The sequence below is a fragment of the Syngnathus leptorhynchus genome, chromosome 15 (genome assembly GCF_054491065.1).
Source record: "Syngnathus leptorhynchus isolate UIUO chromosome 15, UIUO_Slep, whole genome shotgun sequence".
NCBI lineage: Eukaryota > Metazoa > Chordata > Actinopteri > Syngnathiformes > Syngnathidae > Syngnathus > Syngnathus leptorhynchus.
Window position 1 is genome coordinate 4,184,048 of NC_141209.1, and position 16,566 is coordinate 4,200,613.

The 16,566-nt window shown below is 45.5% G+C and overlaps 3 protein-coding genes across 5 annotated transcripts; 2 read left to right on the forward strand and 1 right to left on the reverse strand.

Annotated features, from left to right (window-relative positions):
* Positions 1 to 16: 16 nt before the first annotated feature.
* On the forward strand, positions 17 to 5,009 carry wdr20a (WD repeat domain 20a). Its single transcript, XM_085931593.1, has 3 exons — positions 17 to 359; positions 1,299 to 1,481; positions 1,745 to 5,009. Exons 1-3 carry the CDS (start codon positions 96 to 98, stop codon positions 3,095 to 3,097), a joined length of 1,800 nt encoding a protein of 599 aa, XP_085787719.1. The 5' UTR covers positions 17 to 95; the 3' UTR covers positions 3,098 to 5,009.
* A 746-nt stretch (positions 5,010 to 5,755) lies between these two features.
* On the reverse strand, positions 5,756 to 10,240 carry mok (MOK protein kinase). 3 transcript variants are annotated; one of them, XM_085931595.1, is made up of 13 exons: positions 10,153 to 10,240; positions 9,350 to 9,465; positions 8,480 to 8,594; positions 8,321 to 8,410; positions 8,157 to 8,227; positions 8,003 to 8,081; positions 7,873 to 7,921; positions 7,559 to 7,737; positions 7,246 to 7,347; positions 6,967 to 7,155; positions 6,757 to 6,907; positions 6,497 to 6,688; positions 5,756 to 6,067 (listed from the first exon to the last, which is right to left on the reverse strand). In XM_085931595.1, exons 1-13 carry the CDS (start codon positions 10,155 to 10,157, stop codon positions 5,987 to 5,989), a joined length of 1,419 nt encoding a protein of 472 aa, XP_085787721.1. In that variant the 5' UTR covers positions 10,158 to 10,240; the 3' UTR covers positions 5,756 to 5,986. The 3 variants fall into 3 exon arrangements, with proteins under 3 accessions (XP_085787721.1, XP_085787720.1, XP_085787722.1); XM_085931594.1 differs by lacking the exon at positions 10,153 to 10,240 and having other exon boundaries at positions 9,350 to 10,095; XM_085931596.1 differs by lacking the exons at positions 9,350 to 9,465; positions 10,153 to 10,240 and adding an exon at positions 9,026 to 9,148.
* nemf (nuclear export mediator factor) lies at positions 9,840 to 16,533 on the forward strand. The gene is made up of 32 exons (XM_085931590.1): positions 9,840 to 10,008; positions 10,101 to 10,169; positions 10,513 to 10,615; positions 10,777 to 10,902; positions 11,022 to 11,170; positions 11,271 to 11,338; positions 11,410 to 11,499; positions 11,567 to 11,640; positions 11,711 to 11,781; positions 11,855 to 11,930; positions 11,987 to 12,127; positions 12,190 to 12,398; positions 12,463 to 12,642; positions 12,705 to 12,768; positions 12,835 to 12,923; positions 13,002 to 13,105; positions 13,228 to 13,290; positions 13,355 to 13,467; positions 13,577 to 13,634; positions 13,703 to 13,761; positions 13,830 to 13,950; positions 14,011 to 14,209; positions 14,302 to 14,344; positions 14,422 to 14,471; positions 14,650 to 14,788; positions 14,946 to 15,023; positions 15,090 to 15,278; positions 15,463 to 15,498; positions 15,714 to 15,820; positions 15,907 to 15,950; positions 16,009 to 16,088; positions 16,174 to 16,533. Exons 1-32 carry the CDS (start codon positions 9,950 to 9,952, stop codon positions 16,249 to 16,251), a joined length of 3,129 nt encoding a protein of 1,042 aa, XP_085787716.1. The 5' UTR covers positions 9,840 to 9,949; the 3' UTR covers positions 16,252 to 16,533.
* The last annotated feature ends 33 nt before the right edge of the window (positions 16,534 to 16,566 follow it).

Genomic DNA, 16,566 nt, shown 5'->3' on the forward strand with positions numbered 1-16,566 from the left:
AAATACATAATACAAATATCGGACAATTCAATTTCCATGCCCTGCCTCTCCCGCCCTCGCCATTGCGTAAGATCCGGCTTGGGGGAAAGGGATGAATGTTAATTTCAAAGATGGCGGCGGAGGGAGGAGGGAAGGAGATGAACGAAATCAAAACTCAGTTCACCACCCGGGAAGGCGTCTACAAACTCCTCACACACTCCGAATACAGCCGTCCCAACAGAGTGCCTTTTAACTCGCAGGGCTCCAACCCGGTCAAGGTCTCCTTCGTCAACGTCAACGACCAGTCGGGCAACGGCGACAGGATCTGTTTCAATGTGGGCCGTGAGCTCTACTTCTACATCTACAAAGGCGTCCGAAAGGTACCGTGCCATGACACGCACACTCCCCGTTAGTGCTACAATCGTGTTGCCCGAACCCGTCGCTTTCCGCCCGGCCTCTTAGTTCAACTTTGACGGGTGTGTGACTTTCAAATGGAGCCAGCTGGCTAGTTAGCTTTGAGCTAACTAGTTAGCAGTGCGTCTGACTTCACAAGGTAATTCGAGGCCATATCTGTCAAATTCCCTCTGGCAGTCTGAGACGTGTTGCACTGGAGCTCCTTGGGAGTTTTAAAAGTCGCGGGGAATAGTTTGTGTTTGCCGGGAACGGTTCTCTACCACCTGTCGACGCCCCATGATATTCTGACAGGTGTCCACTTAATGCTGCTTTCATTGTTGTGAACGGAGTTAGCCGCTTAGCTTGTAGCGGCGCGTCTTTCGTGAGGCCAAATATGTCACTTAGCACACACATACTATCAGTTTTGACATTCCACACCAACTGAAATGATCTAAATATCACTCTTAAATTTGATGACTCCAAAAAAAAACCTTAACACTCCTGAGAACTGTTTGTGTTCCCTCAGAAACAGGTCGATGTAAGGTCAAGGATCAATTTTGAAACCGTAAGAGTCCAAGTCATGATTGGAAGGAAGGGTGGCAAAAACAAGGATGCACCAGCAAGCATCTCCAAAAGTTGTTCAGAATTTGGTCACTTTCCAGCCTTAGTAGAACATTAAACATCTCAACAGTGGCTCATATTCAATGGTGCATAGTGAGGCGGATGAATGTGAACCGAATGTCAGCTGACAGCTAAATTGCAACCTTGCGGCATGCGTGTCGTCATCCTCCAATCAAACGCTGTCACGCATGCCGCAGTTTAAAGCCATTGGAGCCGACTCAGTCATCAGTGCGGCGTCCATCCATTTCCTAACATATACATTAGAAGACATAGTTGGCACCGTTCAGAGCCTACTTTCTTCTCAGGCCGCCGACCTGAGCAAGCCCATCGACAAGCGCATCTACAAGGGGACACAGCCCACCTGCCACGACTTCAACCACCTCACCGCCACGGCCGAGAGCGTGTCGCTGCTGGTGGGCTTCTCGGCCGGGCAAGTGCAGCTCATCGACCCCATCAAGAAGGAGACGAGCAAGCTCTTCAACGAGGAGGTAAGGAGGCCTCGTGCTTGTCGTCCTTTTTATTTCCCTTGTCCAAGTTTGAAATTAAAAACACGTAAACAAATGAGAAGAAACATCGCCGTCATGATATGACGTGGAGATTGTGTGCCATGATTTTCAACTCGAGTGTCTGTACACGTTTACTCGACTTGGATTTCGGGACCACCGCGACCATTCGCAGCCGAGTAAACCGAGACAAATTGAACCGATTTGTGATCTTCTTGTCCTGTCCTTATGGCTCCTCCTCCCATCAGAGACTAATAGACAAGTCCAGGGTGACCTGCGTGAAGTGGGTCCCGGGCTCCGAGAGCCTCTTCCTGGTGTCGCACGCCAGCGGCAACATGTACCTGTACAACGTGGAGCACACGTGCGGCACAACGGCGCCTCACTACCAGCTCCTCAAGCAAGGCGACAGCTACTCGGTGCACACCTGCAAGAGCAAATCCACCCGGAACCCGCTGCTCAAATGGACGGTAGGCGAAGGGGCCCTCAACGAGTTCGCCTTCTCCCCGGACGGCAAGTTCCTGGCGTGCGTGAGTCAGGACGGCTTCCTCCGCGTCTTTAACTTTGACGCCGTAGAGCTGCACGGCACCATGAAGAGCTACTTCGGCGGCCTGCTGTGCGTATGCTGGAGCCCCGACGGCAAGTACATCGTGGCGGGCGGCGAGGACGACCTGGTCACCGTCTGGTCCTTCCTGGACTGCCGGGTGATCGCCCGCGGCCACGGCCACAAGTCGTGGGTGAGCGTGGTGGCCTTCGACCACTACACCACCAGCGTGGAGGAAAGCGACCCGTTGGAGTTCAGCGGCAGCGACGAGGACTTCCAGGAGCACTTGGCCAACTCGGGGCGGGACCGCGCCAACAGCACGCAGTCGCGCCTCTCCAAACGTAACTCCACCGAGAGCCGACCCGTCAGCGTGACGTACCGCTTCGGCTCGGTGGGTCAGGACACTCAGCTGTGCCTGTGGGACCTCACCGAGGACATCCTGTTCCCGCACTTGCCTCTTTCGCGGACACGGACGCACACCAACGTGATGAACGCCACCATCTCGCCACCGCCGCCCGGCTCCACTATACTCCCTTCCGGTACGAACGCCACCAACGGAAGCACCAGCGTAGCCGTCACTCCCGCCGTGAACTCCGTCTCGAGTGCGCTCCCGCGTTCCAACAGCTTGCCCCATTCCACCTCTTCCGGCGCCACCGCAACCGGCGTGTCCAATAACGCTAATAAGCCGGGCGGCGGCCTGATGGACGGCGCCATCGCCACGGGCGTCAGCAAATTCGCCACGCTGTCGCTGCACGAGCGCAAAGAGCGCCACCACGACAAGGACCACAAGCGCAACCACAGCATGGGCCACATCAGCAGCAAGAGCAGCGACAAGCTCAACGTACTGACCAAGAGCAAGACGGACGCCGCCAAGACGCTGGGCACGCCGCTCTGCCCGCGCATGGAGGACGTGCCCCTGCTCGAGCCGCTCATCTGTAAAAAGATAGCGCACGAGAGGCTGACTGTGCTCATTTTTTTAGAGGACTGCTTAGTGACTGCTTGTCAAGAGGGATTTATTTGCACGTGGGCCAGGGCGGGCAAAGCGGTGAGTTCTTTTTAACGCAGGGCCGACCCACGCGTGAGTCTCTCTGCAACTGACGAGCTCGTAGCAATTCCAGATATGACTCGCATATCACATGGCCTTTTTCGCCTCCCCCCAATCCCTTCCCCCAGCTGCTCCTATGCCAAATCGCTCGAAAGACGATCCTTTTGCGTTAGCGCATCCTATCGTGCGATGTTTCCCAACCTTTGAGGAAAGGCAGGAAAATCTCAAGGCACACCACCAAGTTAAAATGTCACCAAAAGTCCGTTAAATTTCATTGACACTGAGTTTAATTGTACACTGTCGCCATCTAGTGGAGGAGGATTTAGTTATTCTGTGTCACACTGATATTGGGTGACTTTCCCACGCCTTAGTGGTTGGGAATCACCGCTCAGCTACTTTGCTCCGAACAATCTCGTATGCACTTCCTCGTGTGCTGACAGCTTAAGTCGTGTTTCAGTGCAGAAGGCGCCTTTAAAAAAAAAAAAAAAGAAAGTACTTCCATCAAACCTCAGGCAGGGGTGAGGGATGAGCCAATGAGGATTCATTTTTCACAAAATGTCGCTCCCTAATTTTCAATGCACAAATCGTAGTAAAGATTTCTGACATAAGAGTCGAAAGATAAATATAAATATATAAAAAAAAATGTCGCTTATATTTTTAGTATGTGCTAAATCCCGTAATTATCCAAATGAAACCATTGACACTGTCTGGAATGCCATTATATCTAAAAGTGTACAAAATGGTGGAGTGCCATTGTCATTTCTTTCGGTTATGATTTGAGCATAACAAGGAGGTCCCAAAAAGTGTTATGAGGCCTTGATTTGGAATGTCAATGACGGAAGTGAAAGTCGATCACTGTGTCCGTGGCTTGGCCCAACTTGGTGTTGAGCGCACGCGTAAGGGTTGGATAGGGTCGGGAAAATCTCTCAATAGCCCCCCCCATGTTTTTTTTTTTTCTTTCAATTTTCGGAACAACAAAGGATAAATTCTAGAAAAGCTTTCAATCAGCAAACGTTTAAATGGAGAACTGTGAATATATAGGGGCTCACTCTATTTGGAGTTTTCACTGTTTAAAGCATTTAGATGGCATTAAATGGCTGCTCTTAATGTCAAAACCGAAATGAGCATATTTTTTTCCCTTTTTGCTGCAGTTTGTGGAAAAAAACATGTTCCTCTTCTCCCAAATGTTTTTTTTTGTTCCAGGATTTATTGTCCTCCCAAACCCAATCCAGCTCTCCCAGTGGGAAACAGTAGTACAGCTCACAACACAATAAATCTGCTGCTAAAGACAAAACCCCACGCAAGACGCTGTCTCATGCAGCTCTTCATTTCCTCAGCGAGCGATGCAAAATTTCCCCCCCTTTTTTTTTTTTTTTTTTTAAATTGTATTTATTTTTGTAATGAGTTCCCCTTTTGTCCTGCCTTTATTGTTTCACACTCCTAAGAGCAGTGCTTCCCAACATCTATTGAGCCAAGGTGCCTATTTTAGACAGCTATATCGTAAAAAAAAAAGTATTTGCCCTGTTTTTTTTCTGGCCTGCGGTTCTTGAGATTGTGGTAAAAAAAAAAAAAAGGAACAGTGGTTGGGAATCATTGCTTTTGAGCAGAGGTAACAATCCGTAACGCTTGTTCAAACACATGACTCGCCTGGAAAATCAGACAGGTTAGTAGTTATGTTTTCATTTTTTTTTTTTTTTTTTTTCCTTATAGCAAAGGAAAAGGGTTGTCCATCCCTGCCTTAAAGAGGAAGACTGCATCAAGGGGAAAAAGGTTGCTCAACTTACAGTAATAATTTTTACATTCATCTCGAAGCTCATCCAGACTGAATGGTATTGTAACTTTTTTTTTTTTTTTTTTAAACTGGAAGTGTAGCTTAGACTGCTCAGGGTTATTAGCATTGAGTTGAGCTGTCTTTTTTTTTTTTTTTTACACTAGGAATCTTGCATCACTTACGTCTGTCTCCCCCAATGTCCAACCCAATGACTTGCACTGATTTTTTTTTTTTTTTTAGTACTATATTAGAACAAAAAAAGAGGGAAAGGGACAGTTTTAACGTCCTCGCCCCCAACTCCTCCCACAAACAAGGCTAAAAACTGGATGCTGCAATTCTAGTCTTTTTAAAGAGAGAAAAGTTTGCACTTAAATAAGTTTATTAGATGGGGCAAAATGGCTTTACAAGTTTTTGTGTTGTGCTCACAGATGGCTAATACAGTAGAGAAAAGAATATTAAAAGTATCTATTGAACATTTATTTTAATATTGTGTTCAGATTGAAATGTGCTCTGTATCATAAATGTGTATATTGTAATTAATTGATTTGTTGACAGGGAGGGTTGGGGAGGCCAAACTTACCACTTACCCCGTGGGAGGTTTTGTCATGGAGAGTTATATTTCTAAAGTATACATAATAATATTAAAAATAATCTTGAATACACAGTTTTTCTGATTTCATTTTTGTCCCTGATTAACATGTAGTCATAGTCACAATTTTATTTCTCAAAATTGTTGACTACGCCGTAAATTACTTCACACCGATTTAGTCTTATTCCAAACTTTTGTTTCATATTTATTCGTATCTTGAGTGCAATAGCCATGTTTTTGTTTCTTGAATTTAATATATTTTTTCAAAATTGTTTTCATTATATTGACATTTATCTTTTGATTAAAAAAAACATTCTGTATAAATACACATGCAATTTAATTCACACAAGCTCTCATGTCTTAAAGTACACTTAAGAACACGTTTACAACAGTAAAGTGCAAATTAATGAGCCTATTGAGAGGCTGGCAAGCTACTTTCCAAACATATTGATAACTGCATGTGTGTGGGGGTAAAGCAGGGATTAATAAATCACAATCATATGTTCATTATTCTGTGTGCAAACAAAATTGCTGTTGGTGTGTGTCAGTAGTCTCCTCCCAGTTTCCTTTCCAGGGGCGGCATGAAGCCTGTCTTCAGCGCCGATAGCTGGAACTCGTGGTTGGCCTGTATGGACAAAAAAAAAAAAATCTGTTTTATTGAAACTATATAAGGACCTTCCAGTCATGCAGTCAAAGGTAGATGTGGGAAAAGTACTAATCCTGAGTTGGAGTGTGCATTTAAAAAAAAAAAATCTAAGTACTGATTTATCTAGAGCAAAAAAGTACAATCTAAAATGAACCAAAATAAATGTATTTTTAGTACTGTCAAGCCACAGCCTAAAACAATGTGCTTTGTCGCCATCTAGTGGTTTCTATATGTTACTCCACTAAAAGTAAATCTTGTTCTTTCCTGGCATAATTGACGGATCTTAGCTAAATATTAATATCTTTTAATAGTGGGGCTTCATATTCACTGTAAAAATCCTATATTCTAGTAAAAGTAGCGGTTCCCTATTGATTTGACTTCCCAGCACTGGAAAAAGCTCATGACTACCTTAGCCAATCGTGACTGGCACTTCTTAGTGGCGATGGCGGGCAGGGTGCCTCGTTGCGTGTGTGCAACCACGGGCAGCATAGAGCTCGGGAAGGAGCGCTGTGGCCCTGCGGCGGCCATCTTGATTTTGGGCAGCTCGTAATGGCTACCGTTGCGTCGGCTGAGGGGCTCAGCTACGTACTTTGTGTTGTGCTGGAGAGGGTTAGATGTAAAAGCTTGTTAAATTGTCACCAAAAAAAAACATCTCGATGTGTACTCACAGTAATTAAGGGGGTGGCTCTGGCGTGTCTTCCCTTCATTTGTTTGCAAAGTCGAGAAGGTCGCCACAGGAGATCTGAGGTGACTTTTTTCCCCATGCCTTCAAGCAGCCCACTTACTCCAGGAATACGCTCGCATTTTTTCTCAGCCAACCTGACAGAAGAAATTCGGATCACATAAGGGAAATATTTTGTAGTCACCGGCTTGCTTACCGGAGATCCCGAAAGTAGGCGTGCCTCAAGACCATGGCGGCCGCGATGCGTTCGTCGGCATCGTAAGCCAACATGTGATAAAGCAGAGAGACGGCAGGGGCGGCGCAACCGGGAAGCAAACGGGAGAGCCCGCTGCCCTTCTTGGTGGGGAAATTGAAGTTCATCGCTCGAGACCTGGATGCGGTGTGACTGGTGGCACAAAAACCGACAGTGTGAGAAAGATATGCAAGTGCAGTTTTTTTTTTTTTTTTTTTGCACCAACACGTGTCGACAACCTACTGTTTGAATTTGCGCAGGACGCATTGCTCGGGGGTGCCTAGCACGTCGTGGATTTTGGCGATCTGATCTAGCTCGTTGGCGCCAGGGAAGAGTGGATTCAAGCTAAAACGCAAATGGCTAACGATTAGCACTTGACAGTCCCTGATTTCAGAAACACAAATAGTCCAGCAACACATAACGACCGACAATATAACGATACTCACAGACATATATTCTTTATCCTCTCTGCAGAATTGTGAAATTACTCTTATACTTCCCCCCCCCCCGGTGGTCACATCTAGTAAAAATTCAAGTTGGAGCTGGAGTCAGTTACCTCATAATCTCATAGAAGACACAACCGGCGCTCCAGATGTCCATCTTCAGGCTGTAGTAGCCATCGGTCAGGAGGCACTCGGGAGCCCGGTACCAACGCGTGGAGATGTATTCCGTGTGCGGCGGTTTGGAATGTATGCTCCTGCACGAGCCGAAGTCGCCCAGCTTTAGAACGTTTTGCTAGGAAATATGAATCGTGTGTAGAATTATAATAATTATGTTCATTTTGAATTGATCCATGTATCCATCCATTGCAACAGCGACTGTTTTGTTTTTTTTTAGCCACTAATTCTGTGAATTTTTGGACATTCTCACTTTGATAAGAATATTTTCTGGCTTCACGTCTCTGTGGAAGATCCCGCAGCTGTGATGAATAGAGTCGGACACATTTTTCAATGAATCGTTTGTCAGCGAGTCGATAGTGACAAACCATTTTGTCGTTTACCTGTGCATGTGGTCGAGCGCTTTGCACAGCTGGTACATGTAATGTTTGACCGTGTGTTCAGACGGCGGCATCTGTCTCGCTGCAGGGGGGGGAACAAAAACATAATTTGGACAAAATATCATTTGATTCGCTTGCTTGAGTCAAACAAACACACCTTTAATGAACTCGTATATGTTCATCTCCATCAGCTCGCAGATTAATGACACGGTGCCGATTTCCTTGTCGCTGAAATGGTGAAAGAGGAAAAATAAGAGCGCAGGTCTCATAAGATTTGGCGACGTCACGCTCAGGCGTGATAATATACGAGGAAGGACTCACAAAATGAGTTCGTGCAGATGGATAATATTTGGATGTGGGCTGAGCCTCCTCATCGCCTGAACCTCTCGCAGGTTGTTGGCCTGTTCCACACTACACGAGGCGGAACATAAGATTTTTACTCATAAATGCATCATAATTGACATTTGTTTGACGTCTCACCTGTTAATAGCCTGCTTCATCGTCTTACATGCGTACATTTTGCCATCCTTCAGACTCTGAGTTTTAACCACCACAGAGAATGAACCTTCGCCAATCTTCTTGATTATTTTGTAGCCTAGAACAAAATACAAGTGTTTTATTGTTTTGTGCACAGCAACAGCAGGGGAAGATTTCTCTGCTCATTAGACAGTGACTACAGCACGGCAATAAATTCCTCATGGACAATTAGGCACAGTGAGTTCGGGAATTGGGATTTGGGGGCAGGGATGGAAAGCGCATTCCTTTGTTCTGGTTAGCTACATTTCCAGCTATTTATCCATCAATTTAAATGACAGAATGCAATCATCAAATAATACAATAATAATACAATAATAAATCCAATAAATTGATACTTTTAACATGCAAATTTTGAATTAAAAAAAATTGCAATAATAAGATCATTTTTTTAAGGGTTAATTAGCATATTTGTTCGAAGCAATAGGAAACTTGGATTCGAGGTCACACACAGGCGACTAATCCCAAGTCGTAGCCAAAAATTCGACTTACGGTGCATTTCTTTGTCTCGTTCATATTTGGAAAGGGTATTAAAATGGCTGTAACGCGTGACAAATATAGTCTTTGATGTGATTGCATAAAAAATAAATTAAAAAAAGGCGTTTTCGGTTAATGTTTGCCCCGACTAAGCTTTGACCGTCGCCTTGGCAACGGAGCACGCCTTCGCCCTCCCCTCTTGACCCAGCCGGCATCTGGCTGGAGATTCTTCCAACTCGGATGCGCGACGGTTTTTTAAGTGTGATGCTTTCAAACATGACAATTAAAAGACTCTTTTATATTCATTTGAGTCCAAACGTTTTTGTTTTTTTTTCTCACCCCTTTTCCAAAGATGAGCGGTGACCGCTAGCTCTCCTGCCTTGTCACCGGACTCCTTGCTCCGGTTGCTCCAGTCGCTGTTCGCAGCCGTCTTGGACGCATTCCGAAGGTTTGCCCTGTTTTTAACGCCAATGAGCCAGTTGGAGTAGTGCATCATGAGTGCACACGGACTTCTGCAAGGCCTAGCATGAGCTTAATAATTTGAGAATGTCAACAAATGAGCCAAACTCATGTCATCGCCGTCACACTCGTTCTACTCATTCATGTACAGTAAAGCAATTTTTGCTTCACGTCGGCTTCCGTAGATAACTGATTTCTGCGTATAAGCTCATTTGCGCAGGCTCACTAAAGTTATTAACTATTTCACTCACTCACTACTACCTAATCCAACAATGTAAATACTGGAGGAGTGATTTTTTTTTAATTTACTTTTGTCCATCCATGTGTTTTGAAAGTGGCATGATCTGCGCATGCGCTTGTGCTCGAGTAGTGTGGCAAACCGTGCGCATGCGCACCTTCCACGGCATGCTACGACAGTGCGGCACAAGCCAGACTTAACATTTACGCTGTTTTTCCTTTTCTATGACTTTTTAAATCAACATGAAAACAAGGTTCACCACGGCAGACATCAGGGCTGCTATCGCTGAGATAAATGCCAAGTAGGTGGCGGTCACTAAAGCCGTATCTGGGCTCTGCTAGCCAAAATGCGCCGTTCAGTTCACTTTTTATACCTTTTTTCCCTAATTGACAGCTTCACGGGCATGAGAGTGAACAACGTATACGACATAGACAACAAGACGTACCTCATTCGGCTACAAAAGTAAGCAGCGACCTCTTAATGCACTCATCACTTGAGTCGTGTTGTGAGAAAGTTTACTACTGTACTTTACCTCTCCAGCATTGAGTGACGTCATCAAAGACTGAAAAGCAATGATGTCAATGATGACCAATGTCATTTATTTCTTCTCTAATTGATATGACTTGAGCAATTTGAGTTATGAGCTTGGCTGTGGAATTAATTAAATTCCCAATATAAGGTTTTACTGTACACCTCCAAAAAAGTAACCAGAGTAACTATTCATGGTTGACACTTGTTTAATCTTGTGCTTGTTGGCAAGCTTCTTTACTGTTTTGATGAAATGTCACTTTGTTGTCTTTAAAAGGCCCGACAGCAAAGCCATTCTGCTGCTTGAATCCGGCATTCGGATTCACTCCACAGACTTCGAATGGCCCAAAAATATGATGCCTTCAGGCTTTGCCATGAAAGTAAGCCCCTCTTTCAGTCAATGTTATTTAAATAGCATTATTATTGTTGTTGTGAAGGCTGTCACTATCGCAACTACATTTAGTTGATGTAATGATTCTATTAGATTAGGAAATCAACCATGTTTTTTTTTTTTTCTGTCATGTTATGCACATGTTTGCAGTGTCGAAAGCACCTGAAGACGCGGCGTCTGGCACACGTGAAGCAGCTCGGCATCGACAGAATCGTTGACCTCCAATTTGGCTCCGACGAGGCCGCGTACCACCTCATTATAGAACTCTACGACCGGGTGAGAACACACTACTGAGTGAATATCACCATGATGAATGAGATTTACAGCCTCTCCATTCAACCCCCCCGGAAATTTGATCGAAACGTACACGTTGGGTGTTTCCATCTAATCTACAGGGTAACATCATCCTCGCAGACCACGAGTACACCATCCTCAACCTACTACGCTTTCGTAACGCCGAGGCCGAAGACGTCAAGATCGCCGTGAGGGAGCGCTACCCCGTAGAGAACGCCAGACCCCCGGAACCCCTCATCACGTTACAAAAGTAACTCGTCCACCCCAGTAGATCACTGAGTCCTTATGTTTTCCTATTTATTAATCTAACTTCCCATCACTGTATTTTTCTATTTAAACCTTCAATGTAGACTTTCAGAAATCATCAGCAAAGCACAAAACGGAGATCAAGTGAAAAGAGTGTTGAACCCTCATCTTAGTAAGTAATGAAGGATGTAACAAATTAACTTTTTGCTTGATTGCTAAAGTTTCTTTTCTAAACTTACGCAGCCTATGGAGCCACTCTCTTAGAACATTGTTTCATAGAAGCCGGACTGTCCGGCTCAGTGAAAGTCGACAGTCAGGTCGATGCTTCCCAAGGTATGGTCGCAAACTTATATTTATTTCCAGTCAGAAGATTTATTGCGACTTTGCGTTTTGGTTTCAGTTGCACCGAAAATTCTGGAAGCCCTGCAACTGGCCGAGATGTACATGGAGAAAACGGAGAACTTTAGCGGCAAAGTATGACAAGTTTACTTGATTTGATATTTTGAGGTATGAAGATTGATTTATTTGTTTTGTTTTTTTGAAGGGCTTCATCATTCAGAAGAGTGAAAAGAAAGCAAGTTTAACTTCTGCGAAAGCCAGCGAAGAGCTACTCACGTAAGGGTTACAGAAAATGTTATCATTACTATATAGGCATGAATTATTAATATGAAATTGTTTGTACTGACAGGTATGATGAATTCCACCCGTTCCTTTTTGCCCAGCATTTAAAAAGTCCCTACTTGGAATTTGAGTCCTTCAACAAGGTAAAAATCTCTTTTGTTGGTTTCGACTTGGTCTCCTCACAATGTTGCCTTGTCAGGCGGTGGATGAGTTCTTCTCCAAGATGGAGAGCCAGAAGATCGACATGAAGGCTCTGCACCAGGAGAAGCAGGCCCTGAAGAAGCTGGAAAACGTCAAGAAGGACCACGAGCAGAGGCTGGAGGCCTTGCATCAAGTTCAGGTGAGGAAACGGTTCAAGTGAGTAGTCAAGTGAGTAGTCAGCCTTTGTGGATCATGTGACAGGAAGTGGACCGAGTCAAAGGAGAGCTGGTGGAGATGAACCTGCCCGTGGTGGAGAGGGCGCTGCAGGTGATCCGCAGCGCGCTGGCCAATCAGGTTGACTGGACGGAGATCGGCGTGCTGGTCAAGGAGGCGCAGGCATCCGGCGACCCCGTGGCGTGCGCCATCAAGGACCTCAAGCTGCAGACCAACCACATCACCATGCTTTTGAAGTGAGACCAATACGTCGACGCTTAACAACGAAGCTCCTTGCTCATTTTTTTTTCCTTCTTCTAGGAATCCTTACATCACAGAAGATGAACTGGAGGAGGAGGAGGAAGTGTTGAAGGAGGCCGTGCAGGAGAAGGGCAAGAAAAACAAAAATAAAGACAAAGGCCAGAACAAGAAGCTGCAGAGGAACAAGCCCATGTTGGTGGACGTGGACCTCAGCCTGTCGGCCTACGCCAACGCTAAAAAGTAAGAAGCCACCTTTCTAAGCTCTTAACCTCAGTCAGTGAAGCCCACATTTCTCCTTTCAGGTATTATGACTGCAAGCGAAATGCTGAAAAGAAGGAGCAGAAGACTATTCAAGCAGCAGATAAGGTAAGAGTAGTCTTCTAACCTGCTTTGTTTGGTGACACCATTGAAAATCCTCTTCTGTCATTGAAGGCCATGAAATCGGCTGAGAAAAAAACCCAGCAAACCTTGAAGGAGGTCCAGACGGTGACCACCATTCAGAAGGCTCGGAAGGTCTACTGGTGAGGCCGCTGCTTCACGCCACTTGTTTGGTGAGTCTTTGGCGTCCTCTCAGTGACGTGTCGCCTAATTTTTGGTAGGTTTGAGAAGTTCCTGTGGTTCATCACATCAGAGAACTACCTCGTCATCGCAGGGCGAGACCAGCAGCAGAACGAGATGATCGTCAAGCGCTACCTGCGAGCCGGTAAAGTCCAAATGCGTTTTGATGCTTATTTGGTGACCTTTTTGAGAAAAATAGGTTCTAAAATGTTTTCAATTAAAATGAAAGCAATTGATAAGCGGGGGTTGACTGTTGCTTGTTGCCAGGTGACATCTACGTCCACGCTGATCTCCATGGCGCTACCAGTTGTGTCATCAAAAACCCCTCAGGTAAGTCCACCGACATTTATCTCATTTATGATTGACAACTTCAACTTCCTTTTTTCCCTTTCAGGTAATCCCATCCCCCCTCGCACACTGACCGAGGCGGGCACCATGTCGGTGTGCTACAGTGCCGCCTGGGATGCCAAGATAGTCACCAGCGCTTGGTGGGTCCACCATCATCAGGTAAGTCTGTATTTTTTTTTTTTTTTTGAACATCCTGGGTAATAAAAAAAGTAAAAAATCTCCAAACGTCTTTTTGGACGCAATAAACTTAATTGTTGTTGACGTTTAGGTTTCCAAGACCGCGCCGACAGGAGAGTACTTGACCACCGGCAGCTTCATGATCAGGGGTACTTTCAGAACGCTCGTTTTGCTCAACAGAGTTACTTCTGAATGTTTGACATTTTCTTCTCCTCAGGAAAGAAAAACTATCTGCCGCCTTCTTACTTGATTATGGGCTTCGGCTTCCTCTTTAAGGTAAAGCTTCTGCTAAGAGGACAAAAACACACAATGATTCTGACCGCAAGTCGACATCTGCTTCTCAGGTCGACGAGCAAAGCGTGTTCCGTCACAAAGGCGAGCGCAAGGTGAAGACGCTGGAAGAGGACGTGGAGGAAATGGCCTCCAGAACGGCTGAGATGTTGGAGGAAGGCGAGGAGCTCGTGGGTAAGCACTGAATCTTCCATACCGTTGACAATCACAACCTGACACTGGGCGCCTCCGTAGGTGACGATAGCGGCACCGAGGATGGAGCAGAAGAGAAAAAAGAGGAGCCCAAGGCGGAGGATGCCCATGAAAAAGCCACGGAGGGGATGGAGGACGCAAAGCCGTCCGAGCCGAGCGACTCGGAGAGCGAAGAGGAAGACAACGAGGAAGTGAGCTACCCTGACACCACCATCGTCCTCACTCACCTGCAGCCCGTCAGGTACCACGACTGGAAAGTCATCTTAACTTTCTGGAGCATCGAAGTGAGTCACTGATGGTCGTCTTTTTTTTTTTTTTTTTTTTCACCTCCAGGAGTTCCCAGAACATCAGCTTCAAGAAAGAAGAAATCTCACAGGTTGACATCTTTGGATACTTTTTTTTTTCTCCCATAATCACAGCTCACATTTAACAACATTTATTTTGTCCTTCCAGGCCGACATCGACGCGCAAGGGAGGAAGCACATGACTGCTAAGCAGAGACGGTAAGGCAAAGGAACGCCTGTCGTGTTCCCCCAGAATATTTTTATATTTTAACCGTGCGTGGCCACTATCCATATTTTGGACTTGACTTCAATCACGACAAATGACTTGATGAGGACATCGTCACTAAATATCGTTGATGTTAGGGCTTTCTGTAAAAGACTTTTGTTGCCTTGTTAGAGATGAGAAAAAGAAGCAGAAACCGGAAGTGTGCGAAGTAGAAAAGAACTCTGAGGCCACGCCGGCCAAACAGGATGTGGACCAGGGATCCAAAAGCGGCAGCGCGTCAGCCCAGCTGCCACCAAAAAGAGGCCAGAAGGTGAGATTTTGGTCAGAACAAGATGGTTTAGCTGTGCAATCCAAATTTACAGAATTTTACTCAACCGTTATTATAGTTAATGTAAAGTGAAACAATTCCTGGAGTGTTGCAGGGAGGAACATTGCAATTTAGAGAAATTCTTCTGTGTTGACGACAGAACAAGCTGAAGAAGATCAAGGAGAAATACAAGGACCAGGATGAAGAGGACCGCGAGCTCATGATGCAGCTGCTTGGGGTACACGCATGCACCTACACCCAACACGCCACAACACAGAAGTCATCTCAGTCCTGCTCTTCACAGTCAGCCGGTGCCAGCAAGGAGGAGAAGGACAAGGGAAAGAAAGGAAAGAAGGGGAAGGGCAAGGAGGAGCCCCCTAAGAAGCCCCCTCTTCAGAAGCCCCCTCCCAGACCTCATCAGGCCTCCACCAAGAAACCGGAGCAGATGGCCGCTGAGGGCGAGGAGGCGGCTTCTGCGGAGCAAGACGACAAGGTAGCAGCCACTCTAGCCTGCAAGGTTTTTTTCCCCCAATATGGTCAACACCTCATTTGAACATTTGCGCTTTTCTTTTTTTTCTTGAACACATCCTCCATTATTCACAAAGAAAAATAAACTGTTAGAATGTCACTTTTCAAATGCAGAGTTGTGACTGTTTGCATTGTGTCATTTTTTTCAGGAGGACGACGCGGATGCCGACAACCCCGGAGCTGAGGTGACTGCAATGCCCAACTTTTTTTTTTTTTTCCCCCACACCAAGTACCAACAAAAGTGAAATACAACTGAATGTTTTGAGAAGTAACCCATTTTACATTTTCATTGCAACAACCCTTGACGGTGGTCAAGGGTCAAGGGTCCTTCTTGTGGTGACAAGAGGGCGCAACCACACTTTACAGTACATTAGCTGTTATGGCAATGTTTGTGTTCCAGGAAGCAGAGAACCTTCTCACCTCCCTGACAGGACAACCTCACCCTGAGGATGTGCTGATGTTTGCGGTACCCGTGTGCGCCCCCTACAGCGCACTCACCAACTGCAAGTCCGTACTGCCGTCCTCCAGTTGACTCGTTAATAAGTAAGGGAAGGATAATGGGTTTATTTTTTAATTTTTTTAAACATCTACAGGCACAAAGTTAAGCTGACACCAGGCTCCCAAAAGAAAGGCAAAGGTAACTATTTTATAGCCCACAGATTAGATTGTGTGACTACATGAATGGTTCCTTTCAGCCGCCCGCACTGCCCTTTTGAGCTTCATGAAAGCAAAGGAGACTTCTGTGAGAGAAAAGGACTTGCTACGCAGCGTCAAGGTACCAATTCCAACCCCCGCCCCCCCCATCCCCAACATAAATGTTATTCTATTGCCAGAACTAATTGGGTTATTCGTGTCTACAGGACGCCGACCTATCCAGAAACATGCCCGGCAAAGTCAAAGTGTCTGCTCCGAACCTGCTGGCTGCCAAGAGGAAGTAAGACGAAGCGTTTCACAATCAACAAAACAAAACGCTATTTAATTTTACAAGATGGACTTTATTTAATGACCAAAATCATTCTTTGACCTGGATGGAAAAAAAAAAAAAAATACACACTTGAATATAAAACAAAAGGGTTTATTTTTCACTGGCCCCAACATTAAGTATTAGCATAATGTTAGAATCATAAAAAAAATAGATAAATAAATAAAGCTCAGTTTTGATCGACACTGCCGAGAGGTATTATTGTACAGCTAATAAAGGTTTTATAATGGAACACGAACGAGACTGCGTTTCAATCTGAACATGTTCAGCT